This window comes from Bos indicus, chromosome 5 (assembly GCF_029378745.1).
Source record: "Bos indicus isolate NIAB-ARS_2022 breed Sahiwal x Tharparkar chromosome 5, NIAB-ARS_B.indTharparkar_mat_pri_1.0, whole genome shotgun sequence".
Classification (NCBI taxonomy): Eukaryota; Metazoa; Chordata; class Mammalia; order Artiodactyla; family Bovidae; genus Bos; species Bos indicus.
Window position 1 is genome coordinate 74,977,658 of NC_091764.1, and position 25,503 is coordinate 75,003,160.

At 47.6% G+C, this 25,503-nt stretch overlaps 1 protein-coding gene and 1 non-coding gene across 3 annotated transcripts; both read right to left on the bottom strand.

Annotated features, from left to right (window-relative positions):
* Window positions 1–1,209: 1,209 nt before the first annotated feature.
* EIF3D (eukaryotic translation initiation factor 3 subunit D) lies at window positions 1,210–15,459 on the bottom strand. 2 transcript variants are annotated; one of them, XM_019961325.2, is made up of 15 exons: window positions 15,305–15,459; window positions 12,825–12,957; window positions 12,508–12,553; window positions 11,221–11,357; window positions 9,890–9,975; window positions 9,256–9,328; window positions 8,350–8,459; window positions 7,468–7,600; window positions 6,919–7,066; window positions 6,163–6,293; window positions 4,930–5,015; window positions 4,708–4,837; window positions 2,342–2,484; window positions 1,796–2,079; window positions 1,210–1,355 (listed from the first exon to the last, which is right to left on the bottom strand). In XM_019961325.2, exons 2-15 carry the CDS (start codon window positions 12,945–12,947, stop codon window positions 1,342–1,344), a joined length of 1,644 nt encoding a protein of 547 aa, XP_019816884.1. In that variant the 5' UTR covers window positions 12,948–12,957; window positions 15,305–15,459; the 3' UTR covers window positions 1,210–1,341. The 2 variants fall into 2 exon arrangements, with proteins under 2 accessions (XP_019816884.1, XP_019816883.1); XM_019961324.2 differs by having other exon boundaries at window positions 8,350–8,462.
* Window positions 15,460–18,580: 3,121 nt separating this feature from the next.
* On the bottom strand, window positions 18,581–18,652 carry TRNAE-UUC (transfer RNA glutamic acid (anticodon UUC)). The gene has a single exon. It is a non-coding gene; the product is annotated as a tRNA-Glu (tRNA).
* Between the last annotated feature and the right edge of the window lie 6,851 nt (window positions 18,653–25,503).

A 25,503-nucleotide genomic window follows, 5' to 3' on the forward strand; every position in this document is an offset into this window, starting at 1 on the left:
GGCTATTTACAGCCATCAAGTTGGTGGAAGTAGAGGACAGACGAAAGACATGAAGCAGGTGGAGGTTGCTGTTAAGATGTTTTTGGGCCACTTGTTCCAGATAATTCTGCTGGGTTCAGCTTGGGGAGTACCAGCCTGACCTTGAAACCCCACACTTGTCACACTATAATGTGAATTTTCTAAGACTCCACCTACACCGAACTCCCCAAGAAGCAGACGTTAATACGGTTTTCCTAGTAACTTGGACAATGAAGTCCAATACATTTTTGCTTGCTTTCTGAGGCTCAATCATTTTGATCAAAATTGTTAAATTTAGGACGGCTACCCAAAAGTGGAGCCAGTTTTCTCATCTGTATAATGGCATCACTTCCACCAGCATCACAGTTCTGTGTCAGGATGAGATATTTGTTTATGACACCATGCTTTGAGGGTGCCGGCTTGAGATCACATCACTAGCCCATGCCAAGTGAGAGTGAAAGTTGCTCAGTTGTGTCTGACTCTTTGCGAACCCACGGACTATACAGTCTGTGGAATTCTTCAGGCCAGAATACTGGAGTGGGTAGCCTTTCCCTTTTCCAGAAGATCTTCCCAACCCAGGGATCAAATCCAGGTCTCCCGCACCGCAGGTGGATTCTTTACCAGCTGAGGCACAAGGGAAGCCCAAGAATACTGGAGTGGGTAGCCAATCTCTTCTCTAGGGGATCTTCCCGACCCAGGAATCGAACTGGGGTCTCCTGCATTGCAGGTGGATTCTTTACGAACTGAGCTATCAGGGAAGTTTATACAAACCATTACAATCAACACCCTGTGGAACATCCACCAGGATGTTCTGAAGCGGTCTCCTTCACAGCAGCGACCTCATCTCAAGCTTCAAAGACTGCCCTGCTTCATCTTTACAGTGATGTGTGTCTCAGGGCGGCAGGTGGGTCTGGCATGTAGCCAGCTTGTGCTTGTGAAACGGACTTCCTATGGGGACCTCACAATGGACCTCACTCCCTGGGAAAGGATAATTTCAAGGGGTTCCAAGAACAAAAAACCCAAGGGCATTCACCTTCTAGCAGGAATGTAAAACCACTAATGCTGAGAACAAAGGAGGGAACCCAGATTATGAACTCTAGAGAGACTCTGCTGCGTCTCACCCTCCCTCTCTGAAGGGCTACTCGGAGAAGGAAGAAGGGCTGTCGGTCATAACGCAGGCACAGATGAAGGTAAGGGACTAAACAGAATTTATTTCAATGACCTAGCTTCAGAGAGCAAGAATCAGACACACATCCCACTAGGTATTCAGGGTCCTCCAGGCTCGAAGCAATCACAGATGCCAGTTCCACATCACCATCTGGTTTAGGCTTCTTCCTCTGAAAGATACAAAGGTTACATCAAACTGGTGAACTGCTTATGATTTTCAACACTTTCACTCAGATGTGAAACCATTCAGATCCTCAGAGGACTACCAGGTATTTCCTTCAGTCACCAACCAGTGAAGCAAGTGAGAGAACGATTTAAGGCCTAGCATGAACCTGGAGCATCATTCCTCCCTGGGACCGCTGGCTAGTATCAGGGACTTCTAGACCTTCCTCTAGACATTTCTTTCCTGCCCTAACTCTCCTCGCCAACCCCATCATGTGCTCTAAAGGCTCTGGAAATGGCTCCTGGAACTAGACTGAATGCCATACCAAGTGAAGCCTCAGGGAATTCCTGGAGTTTTCCACTGAGGTTAGAGGACTGAGGCTGCAGTGCTTGAGCCCCAACCAGCCCACAGCTCACGCCAGACTTCTGAGGGAGGCTTGCTACACACCTTCTTCTTCCTCTTCCTCCTCCTCCTCCTCCTCATCGTCCTCATCGGAGCTGAAGGTGCCGTCGGGCAGGCTGTAGACACGGATGACCTGCTTGTTGGGGTCCTTGAGGATGAGGTACTTGCCCTCCTCCAGCTTCATGCAGATGTCGATGACGCAGCGCAGGATGCCCCAGGCATTCTCCACGCTCAGGTTGATCTGACTGGCGAACTCGTTGGGTTTGAACTGCTGGGTACCCAGGATGACGTGGCGAGAGGAGTCTTTCACGTGGTACCGGGACACGTAACTACCAGGGGAAGGAGTGTTAGGGTGGGGCACGCCGGCACAGACCATGTGGCACGGGACACGCAACTGGGGGGTGTCGGGTGGCAGTGTTAGGGTGGGGACCGCTGGCACAGAGGCACAGCTGTGCCTGGGGTTGAGTTATCAGTTAAATGGCAGCCTCGTGCTTGTCCCAAGAAAAGGGAGAAAAGGGCAGCCTTGTTCTCCTAACCCGAAGACCCCTCCTTTCCGAAGATGAGCTCCCGGCTCCTGGGCAGGAATCTCACCCAAGCTTGAGGTACTCAGATCCGGCCAGTAAAGCACAGCAGGTCCAGCGGGCTAACTTGTAGCTGTTGTTTTTCAGCTCGGTGGCAATGACAGCCCCTCGCTGAGAATCAAGCTTCTGTCGCCAGTCAACGCCGTTACAGTGCTGTGGGAGGAGGGCCCCAGTTACAGGTGCCAAGGCACCATGCTGCCTGTGGACTACTGGCCCCTCTGGTAGAGAAGAAGGTCCCTAGTGGGCTTAACCAGGGAGGGGAAAGCCCACAGGTGGAGCAGAAGGAAGACATCATCCATCCCTCTCTTGCACAGCCTGCCACACAGCTGGTGCTTAACAAACTGTAACTCCTCTCTTTACAAGGTCTCAACCAGACCAGGACACATACGCACACATGTTAGAAACAAGTGCCATACAAATGTTTATCACATGTGGTGTGGAGAGAAAGAGTTTCACAAGGGAGTGTGACAGCTCACCCGTGGAGAATACTGGCAGAAGCTGGAGTTAGGGGGATCTGAGAGGGACAGGGAAGAGACAGACTGATTTAGTGTGGAAGCCCGCAGAGGGAGGGGAGGTCAGGTAGGTCTGACCTGATGGAGAGGGAGTTAGGGAGGTCAGTTAAGAGACAAATGCAAAATAACAGGCGTTATGAGTAGGGTCCTGAACTAGGGTGATGTCAGTGAAACCCAGGGCTGGGCAAGTAGACAGCCTGAGCCTGACAGCAGAATTCAAGGGTGCAGAGGAGGAGGAGGAGGAGATGTTTGAGGCTCTGAGCCTAAGAAAGCAGGAGAAATGACACTGATGGACAGTCAAGCCAGAGGGAATGACAAATGAAGACACTGGAATGACAAAGTGTTTTAGAAAAAACAACCACCAAAAAATTCCAAAACAAAAACAACGATAGACCAGGAGTCAGAAGAGATTTCAGGAATCATTTCTGGAGTTCAAGGAAGAGGCCTGGGGTTAGGCTTAAATCTAAGATGGTCCCTGGTGGCCCTGCTCTTGCTGCATCTGCTATCCCAGAGTCTGGGGGAACCCTGAGCATAACTACCCAGGATCATGCTGCTACTGCTGCTGCTGCTGCTAAGTCGCTTCAGTCGTGTCTGACTGTGCGACCCCATAGAGGGCAGCCCACCAGGCTCCCCCGTCCCTGGGATTCTCCAGGCAAGAACACTGGAGTGGGTTGCCATTGCCTTCTCCAATGCAGGAAAGTGAAAAGTAAAAGTGAAGTCGCTCAGTCGTGTCTGACTCTTAGCGACCTCATGGACTGCAGCCCACCAGGCTCCTCCGTCCATGGGATTTTCCAGGCCAGAGTACTGGAGTGGGGTGCCATTGCCCTCTCCATGCTACCTTGTGTCTAAAGAGATTCTGCAGATGGAATCAAGGTCCCTTAAGATAGGCAGACCATCTGAGTGGACCACACACAGTATAAAGAAGTGAATGTGGCAAAAGAGTTGCATAAGGGACTGACCCTAAGAGAAGGTGCCACTGGGGGGTTAAAAAGGAGGGAAACAACAAAGGAAATGTGAAGGCAGCTGAGAAGCGTGCAGGACCAGATTATGGCAGCAGCAGAGGGCGCCGTCACACAGGACGATGTTCCTGGGGGCCTGTGGTCAGAGGCTAAGAGCAGGCCACTGGTTCAGGGCTGAGTTTGCAGCAAACCTTCTAGGGTGCTCTCAGCAGGTGAAAGAAGCTAAAGAACACCTGAGGAGTGAAACCTGGTGCCCAGAATGCTAATCCTTAGGCTCTAACGCAGGCAGAGCACAATGGCCCCTGACCTCCATCTCACTGGACCCTCATTAACACAGGCCTGGCCTTGCTGTCCTCCTACCAAGACTCTTTTATTCTACACACCAGTGACCAGGAGCATGGCCACACATTTTACATTCAGGTGTGTAGGCCAGGTACTTTCAGAAAGGATGACAGCCCCATCCTGGCACACTAGCCTGGGAGAACGGAAAGAGAAGGAAAAACGAAGGATGCATATTTCTTTCAAGATGCCCCTCCTGAAAAGCCAAACCTGGGATAATCTGAGTTCAGTAAGAGACAAAGTTGAAAAAAGGGTGCCGAAAGGTTGAAAACCAGGTAGGGGCTGCCGTAAGTGAAATAACAGGTCCAAAAGGAGAGCTGCCAGCCCAGCTCATAAGGAGAGACTGAAATCACACTTGCAGAGGGCAGAAGCCAACGGGAGGCCGGAACGGACAGAGACAGAAAACACAAAGGAAAGGTAATCACCCGCACACACGATCTCTTCCTCAAAGTGGAACTAAGTAGGGGGAAAATTCAGAAGACAGAAAACCTCTGTAAGCAAGGCAAGGGGAAGAGAGACACAGGCTGCAGGCGCCAGCCCGGGACACGGTGTCCCGCGTGCCTCACCCTGGAGTCCCACTCATTGAGGGTCTTGATGTTGATGAAGGACACCTCCCCGTTGGCTCCAGTCATGACGCCATCGTGCTCACAGCGGACGATGAGGTCGATGTCGTCCCCGAGCTTCCACCGGCGGTAACTGCAAGGAAGAAGGAGTGCCTCTGGTCACCTGAGGCCCTGGGTCCAGATGCACCACCCACACAGGGCGGGGGCACTAGGGAGGAGGCATACCGGTACGCCACAGAGGCAATCTCGTTCTTATCCATGTCGTCCTCCACAAATGGGTTGGGGTTGGGGAAGTTGTATCTTTCCTTCCCCTGTAAAAATGACACAGGTGTCATGAGACAGCGCCAACCCGTTGCCAAGGCAATCAGCCATACCCGGCACCTCTCCTTTGTCACAGCCCTGCCTGGGTCCCTAGAGCTCGATGGGGCTCTGGGCACACTTCCGAGCCCAAGCGAGCACCCCGTGGGTCACAACAGAGGTAACAGCTCGCGTTCACCCTATGCTCATGTTTGTGAAACACGAGCTTCTAGTCTCTTATTTAACTAGCAACAGCGCCCCCTCCTGTTATGTCTTCCTCCAAGGTACACACAGTCATTTGTCACAACATGTACGTATCCTGAGCTTACCATCTTTCCTCCTCCATTGTGTGTTAGTCGCTCAGTCGTGTCCGACTCTTTGCGACCTCACGAACTGCAGCCTGTCAGGCTCTTCTATCCATGGGATTCTTCAGGCAAGAATATTGGAGTGGATTGTTGTTCCCTTCTCCAGAGGATGTTCCCGACCCGGGGATCCAACCCAGGTCTCCTGCATTGCAGGCAGATTCTTTACCATCTGAGCTACAGGGAAGATCTTTCCCCCTCCATTATAAAGTTTTCTAAGGGCAGGCACTTAGGCTGGCTGGTTGCTGTATCTCCAGCTCCTAAGAAATGTAGCTGTATCTGTGCACAAGGGTGTCTTGGTCATATATTTCAAGGAATCTTCACAACGTATCTATATGAGACAAATATTATTCAAGTATTCTAATTTTACAGAGGAGATTCCTTGGTGGCTAGGGGGTAAAGAATCTGTCTGTAGTGCAGGAGATGTGGGTTCCATCCCTGGGTTGGGAAGATCCCTGGGAGAAGGAAATGGCAACCCACTGCAGTATTCTTGCCTGGGAAATCCCAAGGACAGATGAGCCTGGTAGGCTATAGTCCATGTGGTCTTAAAGAGTCAGACATAACTTAGCAACTAAACAGTTTCAGAGAAGAAACATGACTGGCACCACAAAGCTAAAAGTGGTGAATCTAGGGCTCAAAGTCAGGCCTTCTGACCTCTAACCTCAAGCTGAGATCTCCTCTGTGACAAGCAGGGACCCCCGTCTGTCCTGTCTAATCCCACAACCCAGAGCTGACGACCCAGTACATGCTCAGTAGGCAGCAACTGGGGTTGATGAACTGAGTGCTCCCAGGACCTTACCATCCTCAAGCACTGCTGGGAGAAGTTGTGGTTGATGTAGGTTGCTTCCATGGCCAGGTTGCGGGGTGAGTTGAAGGAGTTACCTTCATCTTGAGGGGGTTCGTTGGCTGTCTCACTCACTGTCAGAAGGTCTGCAAAATCGGCAGCACGGTCACCCACCCATGAAACAGTCACCAAAGAGGCGTAGGGCCCCTTAGGGAGATGTGGTGATTCAAACGACATAGGCCCTTCCTCTAGAGGACCGCCATCTGCTAACCTGGGTCTTCTGAGGGCGGCTGGGTGGGGCGGGTTTCTGGATAACCTGAGATACTAACATTACATTCTGTCACAACCACACTTATTTTTGAGTGACCTGGTTTTCATTCAACGTGTGTGTGTACATACACATGTGTATGGTACATGTGCATTTTTTCCTTCATAAATATGCTGAAGTAAAAAGGGCATCAGTCCAAAGAAAAAGGTCAAGTACATACTAAAGCGGGTATGGACAGATGACAGAGGTCAGGAAGATGCTACTCAAATGGGTGGAAACACGGTGTTGGGGTGCCGCGAGGACTCAGAATGCTGCTGCCTGACAGGGGTACTGCAGTGACAGCCCCTTCCTCTATCTCTGAGGAGGCTGAGGGGGATTCTGACATGGCTGTTGGTGTTCGTGGGGAGACAGAACACCTTCTACCCATTCTCTGTACCTGGGAATGGCTTTGGACCAACAAGGACACTCAGAGCCTCTGTGTTGTTCCTAGACAGGCTTCTCACCAAAGTCAGAGTTGTCCCTCTTGTCAAAGAAGAGCTTGGATCCGACCCTCTGGACAACGATGTCCCAGGAATACACAGAGCGGGTGCAGCTCATCAATGTGGCCAGAATGGCGTCGGTGGCAAACACATTGCCCTGAGTCTTCGCCAGCTGCAAGGAGGACAGCAGAGAGATGGGGCTACTTTGGGGCTCACCTGCCCATTCACAGGAGGTGAAGGACTTGTCTGCAAGGAGCCCTCACACCTATACCTACACCTCTGCTTGTCTGAGCCAGGCTGCAGCAAGCCAGCCAGCAAATTTGTATCCTGGGTCCAAGGAACTGCAGTTTCCTGACCACCTGTTACACCCCAACACTTACGGTCCGGTCAGCAGAGTGCCTTCATTTTCACCTAATCCTAAATTGATTCACATGAGTCTTATCTACAGGGGCATCTGAGGCCTGGTTGGTTCATACACCCCCCCACCCCCTCGCCACATCTCTGCTCTCTCTGAGGCCTCAGCGGTGGTATTGCAGCGCTCCCCTCAGGTGGGCACGGGGCAGGGGTGCCCACCTTCCGGATGACGGGGTCGTCCGTGGTGGTGACGGTGTGGAAGATACGCTTGATGCTCCGAAGCGGCTTCTCGCTCCGCGTGGTGATGCGGTCAAAGGCCTTGTCGTAATACTCCAGGGCCCCACAGCACTCGCTGAGGGGAGAGCACACAACACACGCTAAGTCAAGGGGAGCAAGACTACCTACTTCTTCTCTGTTACACCATGGAATCCAAAATCTTATCCAAGTCTAACACGAGAGATGAAAACAGTCTCTGACTGGACTCTCAGAGCTCATGCAGGGCCTGCCCCCTCAGGTCCTGAAGTGGCTCCACCCAACAGTGACCACAAGTGATTTGGCTCAGGACACCACTCCCCGCCCCACTTTAGAGACAGGGAAAGGAGCAGTGACAGAGCCCTCAGCAGGAGGCTGCCTCCTGGTTGATGCTCCAGCTCCCGCTAAGTTGCGTCCACCCACTGGCCTTCTGAGATAAGGAGTTCTTTGAAACATCAGGAAAAGCGTCACTTCTCTTGAAGAACTGCAATCTTTCTCTTTCTGCCCAAAAAGCTAAAGAACCCAACCTTCTCTTTTGCTTAGGATTTCAGGAAGCTGAAAGAAATCTAGAGTTTTAATAATAGGAAATTTCTTTCTGCTTTCTCCCAACAAGAATCCTATAATTTAATTTTTCTTTTGCTCACAATGCCAGGAAGTTGAAAGAGAACTGAAGTTTTAGCTTCAGTAAACTTCTTTCTGCTTTTCCTGCCACAGGCATTTTTTTTTTTTTAAGCTCGTCCGCTAATCTTAGGCAATGTTTTTGGAAATGCTAGGGCTCAGGCCAACAGTCATCACCAACATTCACACACATTAACAGCATGATGGAGAGTAGGAAAAGATGCCACCTACATGTCCTGGGGCTCTGACACTTCCAAGTACCGCATCTTCATCAGCTGAGGGAAGTCCATCTCCTCCTTCACCTCCCAGTCACTGCGGACTTCCACCGAAGAGTCTCGGGGCTTCTGTCAGGAAAAACCGTTGGAGGGGGAAAATGACAGCCAGCGCGAAACATAAGCAAAAGGCAGGTAACAGTATGAAGGGCTTGTATTCAATAAATATATCCAGAACAGTCATACGACAGGCTGGCTGTTTTCTAACAGCTCCTCTGCATTTCTCCCATGTCATTACCTGGTTATTCTTGCTGCTACAGCAAGCACTGAGTCCAGCAAATGTAACTCCCACAACTGCACCTTTACTCTGGCTTACACATGTCTTCTACTTGCACAACGTCCACATAAACACTTTTAGAGGAATGTCCACGGTGGCACCATGCACAATACCCTCAAGTAAAAACCCTGATGTCTATCAATGGTGAACAGACAGACAAAACGTGGTCTATCCATGTAATGGAACATGGCAATAGAGAGGGATGAAGTGCTGACATGGGCCACCACATGGAGGAACCTTGCAAACATGATGCTTGGTGAAAGGAGTCAGTCACAAAAGATCATTCTGCTCTGGTTCCATTTATATGAAATGTCCAGGAGAGATTAATCCAGAGACAGAACACAGAGAAGGGGCGGTCTAGGGCCGAGGAAAACGGCTGACCGGAACAGGGCTTTTTGTAGTGATGAAAACATTCTGACACAGACCACAGTAATGGCTGCAGGACTCCGTGCATAAACTATGAACCACTGAGTTCATCTTAAATGGGTGAATTGTATAGTATGAGAAGTAAAAACCTCAATAATGCTGTTATAAAACCAACCAAAAAAAATCAAATTCCTGGACAGAATTCTGATACAGATATACTACCTGTGATTTTTGGTCCCATTTCTGCCTCACTCCAAATTGTTTCTGGAATTTTTTCTGCAGTCGTATGCGTTCTCTGGAAAGATAGGAAAACTGCTTTCAGTACAGATTTTTAAGGAAAGTAGAGGCTTAAGAAAAAACAAAAACCAAGACGAAAACAGCACACACTAGACATGCTAGGAGAGGCATATTGCCCCCAATGTGCCAGTGTATACCAGTATATGACCAGTATATACCACTCCACCTCTAGAGGCTGTCCTCTGGCAGCCTCAGTTCGGGCAGGCTACTGTCCTACACAGCTCCAGGGACTCACAGGACCCGGTGTGAATGGGCCCTGGGAGCTGCACCACAGAAGCCCTGCGTCTAGGTGAAGCTCTGGGGTCACTTCCTGTCTGCCTTTGTTTCCGTGTCAGTCAGTGCTCACAACCAGTGCAAGCGGTTTCCTGTCCATGGTCTCTGCCATGACCAGCTCTTGGAAGACGACACCAGGGCTGAAATAGTGGCTTAACTGGCTTTGGGGAGGCTTTTTGGTTTTTCGTAATACTGGGGAAGAAGATGACTATTCTGCTCTGGCCTCCTGACAGCAGTGTGGTCAGTCCTGGAAAAATAACTTGTTCCAACAGGATGGGCAACTCACCTCTCCTTCTGCTTGGCACTCTTAGGCAGGGTCTGCAGGTTGAACTGCAACATGTTCCGTCGATCTTTGTCTCTGCGGAGATTTCGCTAGGAATCAGGAAAAAACATCATGTTAAAATCTTGGGACATTCAGCTGATAATTGGTGGTGCCCAATGGGATGCTGTTAGAGTGAGTTTAGGATGCAGCAGCCCAGTTGCACATTTCACTCTGTGCTTTTACAGGATCAACACCTGGGGTTTTTAGGTTGAGTAAGCACAGGCCTACCTCCCAGATACTTTGGGTCTGGTCCCAGACCACCACAATAGAGTCAGTATTGTAATGAGGCAGGTCACACAATGTTTTGCTTTCCCAGTGCCTATAATTTATGCTACAAATACTATACACTATACTGTAGTCTACTAATGTGCAACACTGTTATGTCTTAAACAATGTATATATCTTCATTAGAAAGAAATTTTATTGCTAAAAATGTTAACCACCTTCAGCGATTAGTAACACCACTGATCACAACAAATATGATAATAATAAAAAAGTCTGAAATATTGCTATGACAGAGACATGAAGTGCGCAAATGCTGTTGAAAAAATAGAACTGAAAGACTTGCTCGATGCAGGGCTGTCACAAACCTTCAATTTGTTAAAAAAAAAAAAAAAAAAAGCAGTTATCTGGTTTTTTGTACTGAAGCACAATAAAAATGTTTGTACCTTGAATTAGCTTAGACTCATATCCATGCTTTTACTGAGGCAGGTTCACTGGCTCTTATTAGAGTTGCTGAGTTTGCCTCTTTATGTGAGAAGATGCAGCCCAACTGGATCATCTACTCAGTAAATCCCGGACACAGCAATTATTCGAGGCAACAGACACTGACGCACATGGTTATCCAGCACAAACAGCCATCCTTAGCACAGATGTCCTAGCTACTGGTCAACAGACAGCTGAACTGTTTAAAGGCATTCCTGGACATGGTACCCGTTTACTTTAGCACAGTTTGTCACTAAAGAGCTACTTGGATTCACTCAGCTCTGCTGAGTCGTATCTACCTCCTTGTGACCCTATGGACTGCAGCCTGCCAGGCTCCCTTGATACTAGAGCGGGTTCCATTTCCCACACCAGGGGATCTTCCTGACCCAGGGATTGAACCTGTGTTTCTTGCATCTCCTGCTTGGCAGGTGAATTCTTTACTACTGGGAGACCTGGGAACCCATAATATATTATGGGATTCATTAGGATACCCATAGTAACATGCTTTCCCCTCATCAGTACTCACATGGTACCATTTTTAGCACCAGGTGACAGCCCCAAGATGGTCAGACTGCTGGCTCTTGACTTACCTGTGCGAATCGCATTCGATTCCGCTGGTAGGCGGTCTTCTGTGTGCGCGCTGTGTCCACCAGCTGGAAACTAGTTTCATCCTCCTCGTGGAAGTAAGCATACTGACTTCCACCTCCAAACTGAGAGGAGTACTTATCTGCAGGCAAAGGTGACAGTATGTAACACTACCCACAAACTTTTTAAGTACATAGTAGTCTAAAGCCTGATATTTACAGTGTGGTCTCAGGAGCCACCCCATCGGCTGGCAGCATTTTAGATGTACAGACTCACAGCTCCACCCTAGATCCACTGAGTAAGAACCATCCTTTTAATAAGATCCCCAGCAGATTATGGAGAAGGCAATGGCAACCCACTCCAGTACTCTTGCCTGGAAAATCCCATGGACGGAGGAGCCTGGTAGGCTGCAGTCCATGGGATCGCTAAGAGTCGGACACAACTGAGCGACTTCACTTTCACTTTTCACGTTCATGCACTGGAGAAAGAAATGGCAACCCACTCCAGTGTTCTTGCCTGGAGAATCCCAGGGACGGCAGAGCCTGGTGGGCTGCTGTTTGTGGGGTCGCATGGAGTTGGACATGACTGAAGCGATTTAGCAGTAGCAGCAGCCAGCAGATTAATATGCACATTCAAGTTTAAAAAGCTCTGATCCAAAGAACTTTCTAAGTCAAGACAGAGTCTGAGGAATTCAAGACAAGCCCATTTTGCACTCTGCCTTCTTCTGTAAGAACAGGAGTTACAGTTTACTCTCTCAGGAGAGGCAAGCAGGCGGTTACACACGTCATCACTGTCACCAGCTGGCGCCCAAGGCAGACGTGGCTAATGGGCTAGGACTGGCTTTCTGGCTGACCTCAGACTTCAGATCGTCTTTGACTCAGTATTCCAGAGAGCCATTCCTAGCTCTCTTGACTAGTACAGAGGAAAAAACTAACTTCTATTAGGATCCTAAAACCAGGAGTTTTAAAACTGGGATCCACTGACTGGCCTTACAGGCTCAGTAAATCTCAAGTAATGAAATACAAAATGGGAATATGTTCACCAGATTTGTAAAAGGGGCCATGGCTCCCCAAAGTAGGGGGGAAAACCTACTATAATATGCTGAACAGTCTAACTTTTGAGGCTATTTACAAAAAATGGATTGTCTCCACAGTCCATAATAGGCCCCTAAAAATTATGAATTATCACCATTTCGTTCCCATCCTAGAATGCTTTCAGGTGGAGGTTACTAGAAACACGAACAATCCACCGAGGGCCTGACCTGGGTAGGCAGGCAGGCGGAGAACACTTACTCGTGTATCTCTTGTCTTGGTATGTGGCCCCCGTCCAGTCTGCAACCTAGTGAGCACAACAAGGGAAGGCAGAGAGCACGCGTCAACCAGGCAAGTTTCTGTTGACCCAGAAACCCCCTCCTCCCAAGTGAGGACACGGTGTCACAAAGTGTTAGAAAGACTGGCTCAGGATAGCTTTGTAAGAGCCCAGCTCTCCTATGACTACTGGAAGTAGCCAGAGCTTATAACCATTATCCTTTTGAGAGAATAAAATTAAAATGAACTTGGAGCATCAGCTGCAGCTTTAAGAGATTCAGACCCTGCTGACAGGCAAGCACCTTTCCGAGCCGATCTCCTTTGCTGAACGGCTGGTAGGGCATATCCCGAAACTGCTCCGGAACTGCACAGGGACCCCAGCCTGAGGGGTTGTCCTGGATCACAGGCGTCATGAACTTTGCCATCTTTTAAAACCTTAAAAATACAAATAACAAAGTAACTCCATGAAGAAAAGCCTCAAAACAACAACAACAACAACAAAAAAACACACAAGTCTTCCATTTGAGGTAAGCTAATACATGAATGATAAAGGTAAAAAAGCAAAACACAAAACAGAAGCCTCAACTGTTGAGCTGCTCTCCACTTAACATCTTCCTGTAAATAATACTGTGAATACTTAAAACTCAGACGACTGCTAACCAGATTTATGTATCATATCTCACTGTTTTTTTTTTTCTACTGTACTATCTCTGAAATGAACCTGCACCTTCTAATTGATGAGGTGTCATGTCGTATCTGGCAACTTTTCTTTCTTAGTGTTACATGAAGAAATTGTGCTTCTTGAATTCAGTGATGTCTTACAGATTTGATGAAATGTAATTAACTTTTTTTTGAGTTTAATAACCAAGTTCCAGTTCTCATTCACACCTTCAACAGACATACGATATTTAATTCCCCTAAACCTCAGTCTCTTTACCTGAAAAAATAATAAGATCCTTGTTTTATTCCCCTCAGAGGATCACTGTGAAAACCGTATATATTAGTTAACATATGTGGAAATAGTTCCATTGTAAAATGCAAGACACTTACTACTCAGTCTTACAAAAATACATTTACACACAGTGCCGAGAAAAAACAAGGGTCCATGAATATATCCTGAAATGCAACCTTCCTTTGTTGTTCTTCCAATTTTCTGTTGTCAGTGCAAATTCTTATGCAGGGCATAAGAGTCAGGCAGAAAGTCCAGCAGAAGGTTGAGGAGGCCACCTGAAGCCTTATGTCATGAAAGTGGCTGAACACAGCCAATGTTCATAAACATTATGAGTACCAGGCATGTTGTTAGTGCTTTCCACACATTAATTCATTAACTCCTCTCAACAATCTCCTCCCAAGTTAGGGCCAGTATTAGCCCCATTTTCCAGATAAGAAAACTGAGGCACAGAGATATCAAGAAATCGCCTAAAATCACAACACTAATGGATGAAAATCTGAACCCTGGGAAACTGGCTTCAGAGTCCACACTTTGTGTAACAAAGTGTGTACACACTTTGTGTAACACCAGTACTCCTCTCAGGAAGAGTAAAAACCAGGGGCTCCAGACAGGTATCTGCCAAACAATTCCTACCCAAAACTCATGCATTTATCATCCATTCTAATCCCCTGAAAATGCCCAGAAGCTGAGTTCCCAGGGTAAAATTCACCACACAAATATTTCCAGAGTCTGGGGAGCAAAGAGCAAAGGATACTAAACTTATGAAACTCTCTTCATTTTCCCATGATGGGGAGAGTTCCTAGAGGTGACACTTGCGTGATCCAAAAGGGCATGAACCTGGAAGCCCCATCCTCCCACCTGAACTTAAATTACAGTACAGGAAGCAGACTGAGGGAGAGTGTGGTGGTCTCAAAACAATACACCCTTATATATTACCAGGGTCCTACAACATGTCAGATGCAACACCACTAAACCCCTAGGCCCCCATTTCAGATATAAAACTACACAGTTCAGCCAAATCAAGCAGCTGATCTCATCATTTCAAGATAGACTTGGTTTCTAGGGTCCTCTGTCTTAAGTGTAACACTCTTCCCATTATTTTACAGCTGGACAGCAGCCTGAAAAGATCCTGGGTTTCAGATCATATCAATAACACAATAAGATATCTCCAAACACACTTTAAAAGCGGTGGAAGGGTTTCAACGCGTAAAATAAAATGTAGGCAGAGCACAATGTAACCAATAGGGGAAACTAAATCTTTCAGTTGAAACGGAGTGACAGCTGTACTGGCTACACATACAGGATGAGGCGGCACCAACAGGACAGTCATAGGGAGAGCCTTGTGGCTGGCAGGCCATGTACTGGGCACGTTGTCGCTGCCACTGCAGATCGTTTGCCAATTCCTGGGGGGTTAGTATCAAACCAGAGATCAACCAACTACATCCCAGCCTTCCAATTCATAAGCAAGGAAAAGAAACATTTAGACCGAACTCCTCAGAGCAGGGCCGAACATCGCTCAGGTTGGCACACCCCACACCGTGGGGCACTTTAAAAGACCCTGAGACTCAGCGGGGTTAATGGCACGTTCACATCAGAACAGACCGTCGGTGGCCGCTAAGCGGACTCCAGGGAAAGAGACCTCAACCACAGGTTCTGCCCCGCACTGGGTCGGACCTGGGGGGGCCGAAGGCGGATTCCTGCCCCGCCCAACGCAGGAACAGAAAGGCAGGAGTGGGCGTACGGAAGTCTCTTCCGGTAGGCCCCCGAAGGCCAGGCGCAGCCCAACTCTGCTCTGGAGGTCCGCGGAAGCGTATGGAATACGCTGCTTACCTGTAACGGCCGTAACCGGCCCCGATGGTGAGAGATAGTCTAGGCCGGATACCGCGCCACTGCCTGAGCTCCGGGGAACCGGGAAAGGAAGAAAGATGCGCGCGCAGCGGCCGGTACCGTAAACACGACCGACGGTGTCGTAAACTGCTTCTTGGCTTCCTTCCGGTTCGACGGCGGAACGCAGGAGTCGTAAAGCGAAGGCATATCCGGAAGTTCGTCACTGTTCTTTTCGCGGTGTTCTTATTTAGCCTTCGAGGCTGATAGACACCGGAGGATGTTTATAGTTACGTCATGGGGCATCCGGCGACACTCCGAGAGTTTCAAGTTCCATGAAACGTGGCGGCCTTGGAGTTGGAGTTGGAAGCGGAGACTGGCTGATGTCCCACAATGCCTTGCGGGCCGCTCTGGCCACTCTGTATCCCACAATGACCCGCGGTTCCTGCCTTCTTTAAAAGAGCGTGTGTTTCGAGTTTCACCGTTAGGGGGAGTTCGAGTCTTTCAAGCAGGTTTTTGTGGCTACTCACTGAGCCTTCAGCGGTTTCGGAAACAGACCAGGAGGTGCAAAGTCACCTGAGTAGATCAGACTACTAGTTTTGGGGGTCGCTGCCAGTGTTCAAACCATAGCTCCGCAGTTCTCAGACTTTCTTGTTTGACAAAGATTCCTGGAGTGCTAATTTGAAAAATGAAGATTCCGGGTCCTCTTCCATAGACTGTTATACCAGCGTGGCTTAGCTGGAGCCCAGAAACCTGCATTTTAATTGGTTGTGATTCTGAAGTGGCGACTCAGGAACCACCTTCCTACGATGGCAACGGTGCTGTCTTTTTGGAAACAGCCTACGGAGTTTGTCCTGCAGCACGCCAGGCCTCCCTGTCCATCACCAACTCCCGGAGTTCACTCAAACTCATGTCCGTCTAGTCGGTGATGCCATCCAGCCATCTCATCCTCTGTCGTCCCCTTCTCCTCCTGCCCCCAATCCCTCCCAGGATCAGAGTTTTTTCCAATGAGTCAACTCTTCACATGAGGTGGCCAAAGTACTGGAGTTTCAGCTTTAGCATCATTCCTTCCAAAGAACACCCAGGACTGATCTCCTTTAGAATGGACTAGTTGGATCTCCTTGCAATCCAAGGGATTCTCAAGAGTCTTCTCCAACACCACAGTTCACAAGCATCAATTCTTCGGCACTCAGCTTTCTTCAGAGTCCAACTCTCACATCCATACATGACCACAGGAAAAACCATAGCCTTGACTAGACGGACGTTTGTTGGCAAAGTAATGTCTCTGCTTTTGAATATGCTGTCTAGGTTGGTCATAACTTTACTTCCAAGGAGTAAGCGTCTTTTAATTTCATGGCTGCAATCACCATCTGCAGTGATTTTGGAGCCCCCCTCCCCCCCAAATAAAGTCTGACACTGTTTCCACTGTTTGCCCATCTATTTGCCATGAAGTGATGGGACCAGATACCATGATCTTCATTTTCTGAATGTTGAGCTTTAAGCCAACTTTTTCACTCTCCACTTTCACTTTCATCAAGAGGCTTTTTAGTTCCTCTTCACTTTCTGCCATAAGGGTGGTGCCATCTGCATATCTGAGGTTATTGATATTTCTCGTGGCAATCTTGATTCCAGTTTGTGCTTCTTACAGCCCAGCGTTTCTCATGATGTACTCTGCATAGAAGTTAAATAAGCAGGGTGACAATATACAGCCTTGACGTCCTCCTTTTCCTATTTGGAACCAGTCTGTTGTTCCATGTCCAGTTCTAACTGTTGCTTCCTGACCTGCATATAGGTTTCTCAAGAGGCAGATCAGGTGGTCTGGTATTCCCATCTCTTTCAGAATTTTCCACAGTTTCTTGTGATCCACACAGTCAAAGGCTTTGGCGTAGTCAATAAAGCAGAAATAGATATTTTTCTGGAACTCTTGCTTTTTCTATGATCCAGCAAATGTTGGCAATTTGATCTCTGGTTCTTCTGCCTTTTCTAAAACCAGCTTGAACATCTGGAAGTTCACGGTTCACGTATTGGGGAATTTCAAAACATTTGAAAGAATCTGAGCACGAGATTTGTGTTCAAACCTCAAGATTCTTTACTACCTGGTCTCCTAGGCTTCCTTTTCAGTCTCCTGGCCTGTCTCCTTTATTGGAAAATGTACTTGCTGTTAGAGCTGATATTTATTCTTGGCTCTGCCACTTTAGCAGTGTAGCTTTCACATCTCTGGGCCTCAGTTTCTTTATTTGTAAATTGAAGATGAGAAAAGGAGGTGCTGTGAGGGTAAAATATATGTATGTGAAAATAGGAATTCCACTTACCAGTTGGACAAACTCGGGCTTGTTAATTGATCTCTTTGAAACCTTATTCATGTATAAAATGAAAATGTTAACAGCAGCATCTGTTTCTATAAATTCTCTTCTAATCCACTCATCATCCAGTTTCCCTAATTTTTGTTCACGGTACCCAGTGGATGATGCTTATTGAAAAACCTTGTAGTCATCATTGGTAGTTCCTTTTCCCACCGCATTCAATCCTTCAGCAAGTCCTCTTTATTCTTTTAGAATACATTTTGAGGGAATCTGCAGGTAGCCCTGTGGTTAGGACTCTGCACTTCCATTGCAGGGGGCGTGGGTTTGATCCCTGGTCAGAGAACTAAGATCCTGCAACCTCACAGCATGGCCAGAAATGAAACAAAAAATGAACCATGGTAAATGCCACCACTTGCCCTCACCATCTTCAGCCTCATGCTTGGGCCCCCAGCGTCCACTTGTGTTCCTCTAGGGTTCTTTCTTTGTGTGGTGATCAAAGCAATCTATTCACAACCTTCTAGTAGCTTCCCATTATATACTTGGAATAAAATATGAAAGTCTTCCTATGACCTATCTGGTCCTAGCTTTCTATCATCTTTATATCCTGCCATTTTATATTCACTCTTCTCTAGCTCCAGAGAAGGCACTGGCGACCCACTCCAGTACTCTTGCCTGGAAAATCCCTTGGATGGAGGAGCCTGGTAGGCTATAGTCCATGGGGTCGCTAAGAGTCGGACACAACTGAGAGACTTCTCTTTCACTTTTCACTTGCATGCATTGGAGAAGGAAATAGCAACCGACTCCAGTGTTCTTGCTTGGAGAATCCCAGGGATGGGGGAGCCTGGTGGGCTGCTGTCTATGTGGTTGCACAGAGTCGGACACGACTGATGTGACTTAGCAGTAGCAGCAGCAGTAGCTGCTCTTGCTCACATGCTGTTTTTTTTTTTTTTTCAATCATGCTGCATGACTTGCAGGATAGTTCCTTGACCAGGGATCGAACCTGGGCCCCAGCAGTGAAAGTGCTGAGTCTTAACCACTGGACCACCAGGGAGCCCCAATCATGCTTTTTTTTTTTTTTTTTAATGCCACAGGGCTGTGGAAAGAATTAAATGAGTTAATTTAAGTGCTTGGAATAGTACCAGGCACGTGGCAAGCGAGAGAGTGAATGAGGACAGGGCAAGGCTACCCAGAGGGGTGGTTGGTTGTGGACACAGGCAGTGAAGATGTAGGGGAGATGTATTCCCGGCACCAGAGAACAGCAGGCAGCAAGGTCTCAAGCAGGAAGAAGCCTGGGTGTGACCCAGAAAAAGGAAGTTTCCATTTAGAAATGTGCAGGCCATGGAACAGAGTATGGGATTTTATCCTCAGGATAAAAGTAAGCTACTGAGGGATTTTAAAATGGGGAGGGAAGGAGGGAGGTCATGACCTGATTTAATGTAAAGGAGGGTCATCCCTACTGCCTGTGGAGACTCAAGAGTTGGGTAGGCAGAAAGAGGCAGCAAAGGTGTCCATTGGGGGAGGAATTTAGATAGGATCTCCCACCTAAGCCCAGGGACCCAGTATTGAGAATAAGACAGACTCTCCAAATTCTTCTCCATCTGGGGTGTGCAGGGACATCACGGCCAAAATGGAAAAGATGATTAAACTCTGACACAAAAGCGAGATTGCAGCAGATGGCCTGTGGGCCCACAGGAAAAAAAAAAAGAAGAGGAAAACAAAAGACATGATCCAAGCAATCCAGCAAAAGTTAGATCTCCCCTTATAGTGTAGCACATATTACAACTTACTATTGATATTCAGTACACTGACATTAATTGAATCCTTATTTATGTGCTTGGGGTAATGTGCTGAATTCATTTTCTCATTTAATTTTCACAAAACCCCTATCCACTCATTCAACAATTCCCCAAATATGGATCACCAGTCACTGTTCTAGGTAGGACAGCAAAGCCTCTGCTTCCCAGAGCTGACACTCTAGAAGCAGAGACAGAGCTTAGACAAGGAAGCAAAAATATTTCAGCACATGATGAGAATTATGAAGAAATGAAGCAGAGGAAGAGGTGAGGAGGGACGGAGGAAGATGCAGCCGTTTTAGAAGTGATGATCAGAGATGATCTCACTGGGGAGATAACTCTTGAGCAGACACAAGGATGCTGGGACCAGGCCAGCTGTGGGTCAATATGGACTCATGTGTGGAGCACCTGAGGGGGTGAGGGAAGGGCCTGTGTTCTCAGTTGCTAGAACAGTGTCTGACATACAGCAGGTGACCAGTAAGCACTTGTTGACTAATCAGTGTATAAAAAGATCAAAATTAGTATGAGATCATTTATTCAGCTTGCATTGTAAGAGCCACCACTTTGCAGCAGGACCCTGTATTTATAACAATCCATTGTAAGATTCTTCAAAGAACGTCTCTTCTAGATGAGTGAGTGACTGCAAAAGTATTTTCTAAACTAAAAAGTGGAGATCCATAGTAGGCCTGCTGGCCTCTCCATATTCATACCCTGATGTCATGTCTAGAAGCAGGAGGCACCATTATTACTCTTTTCTCCTTGGCCTTTTGTGCTGTTCTGTCCTGTCCCTTTCAGATAAGACAAATGCCTTGTCTAATAGGAACCTCCAATGTTTTAAAAAGGGAACTAGCATTTATTGAGTACTTATTATATGCCAGGCAATGTGCTAGTGTTTAAAACAATCATCTCTTATGCTTTCTAAGTGTTCTTTGAGACATTCATGCAGGTGGGGAGAAACAGGCTCTGGGCAATTGGGTGTTTGGCTCCGTGAGCAAATGACTGCCCCAAGATTTGAGAGCAATTTTGTGTCCTTATGAACTCCCATCCCGGGAGGGAGGTTCAAGAGGGAGTGGACATATGTACATCTCCGGCTGATTCATGTTGATGTTTGGCAGAAACCATCAAAATTCTGTAAAGCAATTTCCTTTAGTTAAAAAATTGATTAAAAGAAAACCCTTCCATCCTTTACAGGATGGTGCAGAAAGCCTTCCCTGAGGTTTGGGTTTTCTTTTTCTCCTTCCTCCCATGTCTCTTGCCTCTGGTCTCTCTGATTGATTCAGACACTTCCTGTCCTGGATATCAGCAGCAGTTCCAGGATTTATCCATGGGAAGGTAATAGAGACAGCAATATGGTGGAAAGGAGGGGGAACCCTGGGCTTGTCTTAAAGCTGTGTTTGTGGAGTAGATACCCTGCTTTCATTGGGGTTGTATGTTTATTGGGTGAAAGGAGCCTCTGTAGTATACTCTGAGAACTTGGCCAAATGTGGGTGACCATATCATTTACCATCTAACTTAGGGCCCTTTGGGGAGAGAAAGGGGTTGTCATCAATACTTATGCCAGGCAAAAGCCGTAAACTGGAACTGTTCCTTGCAAATTAGAAGGTAGGATCACCGTAGGGGAAAGGGAAATAAAATTGGCCTCTGTTCTGGTTACCTGCTGCTGTGGAACACATCTATCCAAAATTTGGTGGTTTATGGCAACAATCCTTTTATATTCTCTATTCGCTTCTGTGGGTCAGGAGTTGAGGAAGGGCTTGGCTGGGTGGTTCTGGTCTTGGGTGTCTCAGACAGGTGGTTAGAGGTGCGGGGAGCTGGCTAGACAATTCTCTTTTTCTTTCTCTCCATTTAGTCTCAGGGTCTCTCTGTGTGGTGAGTTCACATGGAGAGTTTGGGTTTCCTCAGGACATGGTGGCTTCAGGCCAGTCAGACTAGTCACAGGGGGCTTAAGACTGCCAGAGCACGCATTCTGACTAATAAGCTGGGAGCTGCATGGCCTTCTATGATCCAGCCTCAGAAGTTGTGTGTGTGTGTGTGTGTGTGTGTATGTTTGCTCAGTTGTGTCCGATTCTGCAACCTCATGGACTGTAGCCCTCCGGATCCTCAGGAGGAGAAATTCTCCAGGCAAGAATATTGGAGTGGGTTACCGTTTCCTTCTCCAGATGATCCTTTCTGACCCAGGGATTGAACCCAGGTCTCCTGCATTGTAGGCAGATGCTTTACCCTCTGAGCTACTAGGGAAGCCCCTAAGTTACGTAAGTAACTTCGGAAGCCTCAGAAGTTACGTAGCACCAGTTCCATCCCTCCCTTTGTTCCCAGTGAGTCCCAAGCCTGTCCACAGTCAAGGCACAAGATTCTAGAAGAGCATGTGGAGATGCTATTGTGATCATCATGGGAGCAGAAAATCTGCCGCAGATGTCAGCTGACCTTTTCTAAGAGTCACTAGTTGGTTGTCTGCAAACATGTGGCTGATGAGTTGGGGACACATCAAATTCCAGACAGTGTCTGAACAAGTCTGGCTGAGGGGAGGCCTGGAATGTGGCCATGGTTTATCATGGGAAACTGATCACAGGGAATGGAGATGTAGAAGGGGAAGGGTCTAGGAGCCAGAGCTGGTGCTGTCCAGGGGGCTAAATTGTTACCCCCATTTCCTGGGCCAGAATGCCCCCTTCAAGTTGCCTCTGCTGATAGATGCTTCTTCAGAAAAACGCTGTCTCTTGTTCTGACTCTCTCCCATCATGATCGTAAATCCTCACAGAGCTTTTACTGCAGGAAAGTAAGTGCTGGTCAGGCCAACAAAAGCACCGGGTCCTGCCGGCGGCTGTATTTCTTGTGCTTTCTATTAAATAGACAGATCATCTGTTTATGCATCAGCCCTGCTTTGTTAGCACACTTACCCTGAACTGTGATGGGCTCACCAAGGCCTCCTTTGGGGACCTGCCAGTGTGGCCAGCCCCATTCCAGTGCAGCAACCTTGTGTGCCTTCCAGGAACCAACACAGGAATTACCATCCCGTTTTACACATGGGAAAACAGAAATATAGTCAAGAGGAATGTCTTGCCCAAGGTCAGCCAGCTGGTAAAGGTGCAATTGGAATGCACTCAGGATTGCCTGAAACCAGGCTGGCATCTCATACAGTTCCCAGGTCCAGATAAGCTCTGAAAACCACAAGCTTTCTCATGAAGTTGAGGATAGCATCTGATGGCAAACCTGATACGAATTGGATATGTTGTTATTTACTTTTCAAAGAGTTTTTGTTTTTGATGTGGACCATTTAAAAAGTCTTTTATTGAATCTGTTGCAATATTGTTTCTGTTTTTTATGTTTTGGTTTTTTGGCCTCCAGGCATATGGGATCTCAGCTCCTGGACCAAGGATAAAACCCACATCCCCTGCATTGGAAGGTGACGTTTTAACCACTGGACCACCAGGGAAGTCCCTGGACGTGAAGTTATTTATAGGCGTTCATATCCCACTTAGTATGAATATGTAAACATTTTGCTGTATAGGAATAATGAGTTTATGAAGGGTTTATGGGATTCTGCCCCAGAACTTGCTGGGCATATTGTGTAACATATGGTAGTCTCACCATATAAACCTTTCTGAAGTCCACAGAATTCTGTTAACAAGCACATTGAGCCCCAGGTGTTTCAGGTCAGGAACTATGAACTTGTACCACACTTTTTGGTCTCAGAGATACAGAAGGCACTACCCCCAATTTACAGATGAGAAAGACTGAGGGTGGGGGAAGTGGTACCCAAGGCAGATTCCGTGAAATTGCAGCATTTTTATCATCCTGTAGGGGTGTGCTGGGGGGAAGGGAAGCCTTTGAATCACCAGCCCACCTCAGCCTCCTAAGAGCCTTGTCGCCCCAGCAAAATTTTAAAAATAGAAAACCTGGAAGGATTAAAACATCCCAAAGGATGTTTCAGGTCCACCGGAAGAAAGGGAGGTTCGCTATAGGTTCTGTTGGCTGGCATTCAAATTTATTTATTTTTTAAAAATCTCAGCTGGATGTACACTCACCCATCACAGGATCAGTTCTCAGAATAGAGAGGTGCCTGTTGACTCGCCCACCCCACTTCCTGCCAGTGCGGGCATATCTCCAAGTGCTGAGCCATCCACTTCTCTGCTGTGGCCTGAGATATATCAGGATTTGCAGCCCTGGTGACGGGAGACAAAATAGACTCCCATTTCCTTTGGAACCATTTAGCTACTTGAGAGAGTGCTTGACTGTTTCAATGAGATGATCAAGAACCAGGCTTCTCCTGGCTCCTCTCTGCCCTATACATTTTCCCTTGTTGGGAACTGGGATTTGGTGTTCTGGGAAAAGAGATAAACACCAGTTCTGGCTTGATCTACCTGTGTAGTGTTGGATAGCATCTCTCTGCGAAGCTAAGGTTTGGTTTCTGCAGTGCTTGCGTTGTTTTCTGTGCCACTTGTTGTGGTTCCCACTGTCCTTAAAACTGGAAACCATGCCTGGCAGCTTCCCAGAGAGCATTATCAGGGCTATGTAACTGCAAGATATATTTAATGAAGGTGGGGGGTCTCATGGGGCAAGATGGTATCACAGCAACACAGGCATTGGTGGAGATAGACTGCCTGAATTTGAATCCTAGGTTATTGCTAGCCACATGACCTTGGGCAAGTCATGGGATTATCTGAGCCTCAGCGTCCTCATCTGTAGAAAGGACAGAATCATAGTAAGTAGGTCATGAGAATTAAGTCAGATAACATGGAAAGTGCTTAAACAGTGCCCAGCATGCAGTAAACACTTAATCTATGTTGGCTGGACTGGCATAGTCACCAGAAACCAGCAGGGGTTTGACTGGGCAAGTACTTTCAACATTTCAAAAGCAATAGCTTGTCACTGGTAGCGATCCAGGTCCTGAGCTGGTCATTCAGAGTTCAGTGACCTAGCCTTCCTCTCAAGTGGCCCAAAGTCTAGTGAGGAAGTAAGTGGGACTGCTTCAGGGGCTACATTGCCTATGAAATGCTTAACAAAATGGGTTTTGAACCAACATTTATAAAGCAGATTTCAGCTAAGAAGCTGGTGCTGAGTAGGGGCTGCCCCCAGACCAGGGATTCTCTGCTTTGCCACACTCCTTACTATTCTCCATTGCATCATATCTGACCTACTTCCTGTTCATGTGTGTTTGTTGCCTGCCCCCCATGGGAATTTGCAGATAAATTACAGTGCAAAGCTGTGAGTGTTGTGGGAATAGGATGAGCAATAACTCAGCCTTGGGCAGTCAGGAAGAGTTTCCCAGGGGAGGCAAAGTCACAGCTGCTTTTCTCTGAAAGCTGCGGAAGCTGCCGAACACCCTCATCTTTATGGTTCAAGGACAGGCATAGGCAGACACAGGCAGAGCCGGCAGGGATCTCTGACATAAAGCCACCAAAGCTAAGTGGCCTGTTTGAGGTCATTCAGCCAGCAGATGGCACAACTAGGGCTAGAATCAGGACTGCCAACCAAAAATAGTTGTGGGCCTTGACAGTCAGGTGAATTTGTACTCTGACGTCTTGAACTGGAGGCCTATCTCTGCCACTTACTTGCAATATGACCTTGACTAAGTTGTTTCATCTCCTTAAACCTCGGTTTCTTCATCTGTAAAAAGGGCTAAGGATTCTGACCTCAAAGGAGCATCCTGAGGGCCAAATAATGAGAAACTGAATAGGGAGACAGTTGTAAAGTCAAGAGGACTCTTGACATGTGAGGGTCATCACGATTATTGCAAATTAGCCACCATCCCCCCTACAGGTCTGCCACCATCTGTTCGGCAGAGACCTTGAAGGGGACCCATCCCCTATCTGCCTTGTCCAGTTCCTTGTGGCAGCATGCATGGCCTTCTTCCAGCTGTAGACCTAGGATGGGAGTCTTTTGGAATTCTCGGACCTTGAATGTGAGCAGGACTCTGGGTGCAGAGCTCCAGGGCTCCCCTCTTCCAGGAGCTGCCAAAGTCTAAGGAGGTACTGAGCTAGAGATGGGAATGAAGCAGAATTTTGTGGGGAAAAGAGGAGAAATGTCAATAATTCCTTAATTTTCTTTAAGACTGCCAGCTGGGGGAACCTTGAAATTGCTGGTCAGTGGCTGAAACTATTAGGAGAGAACA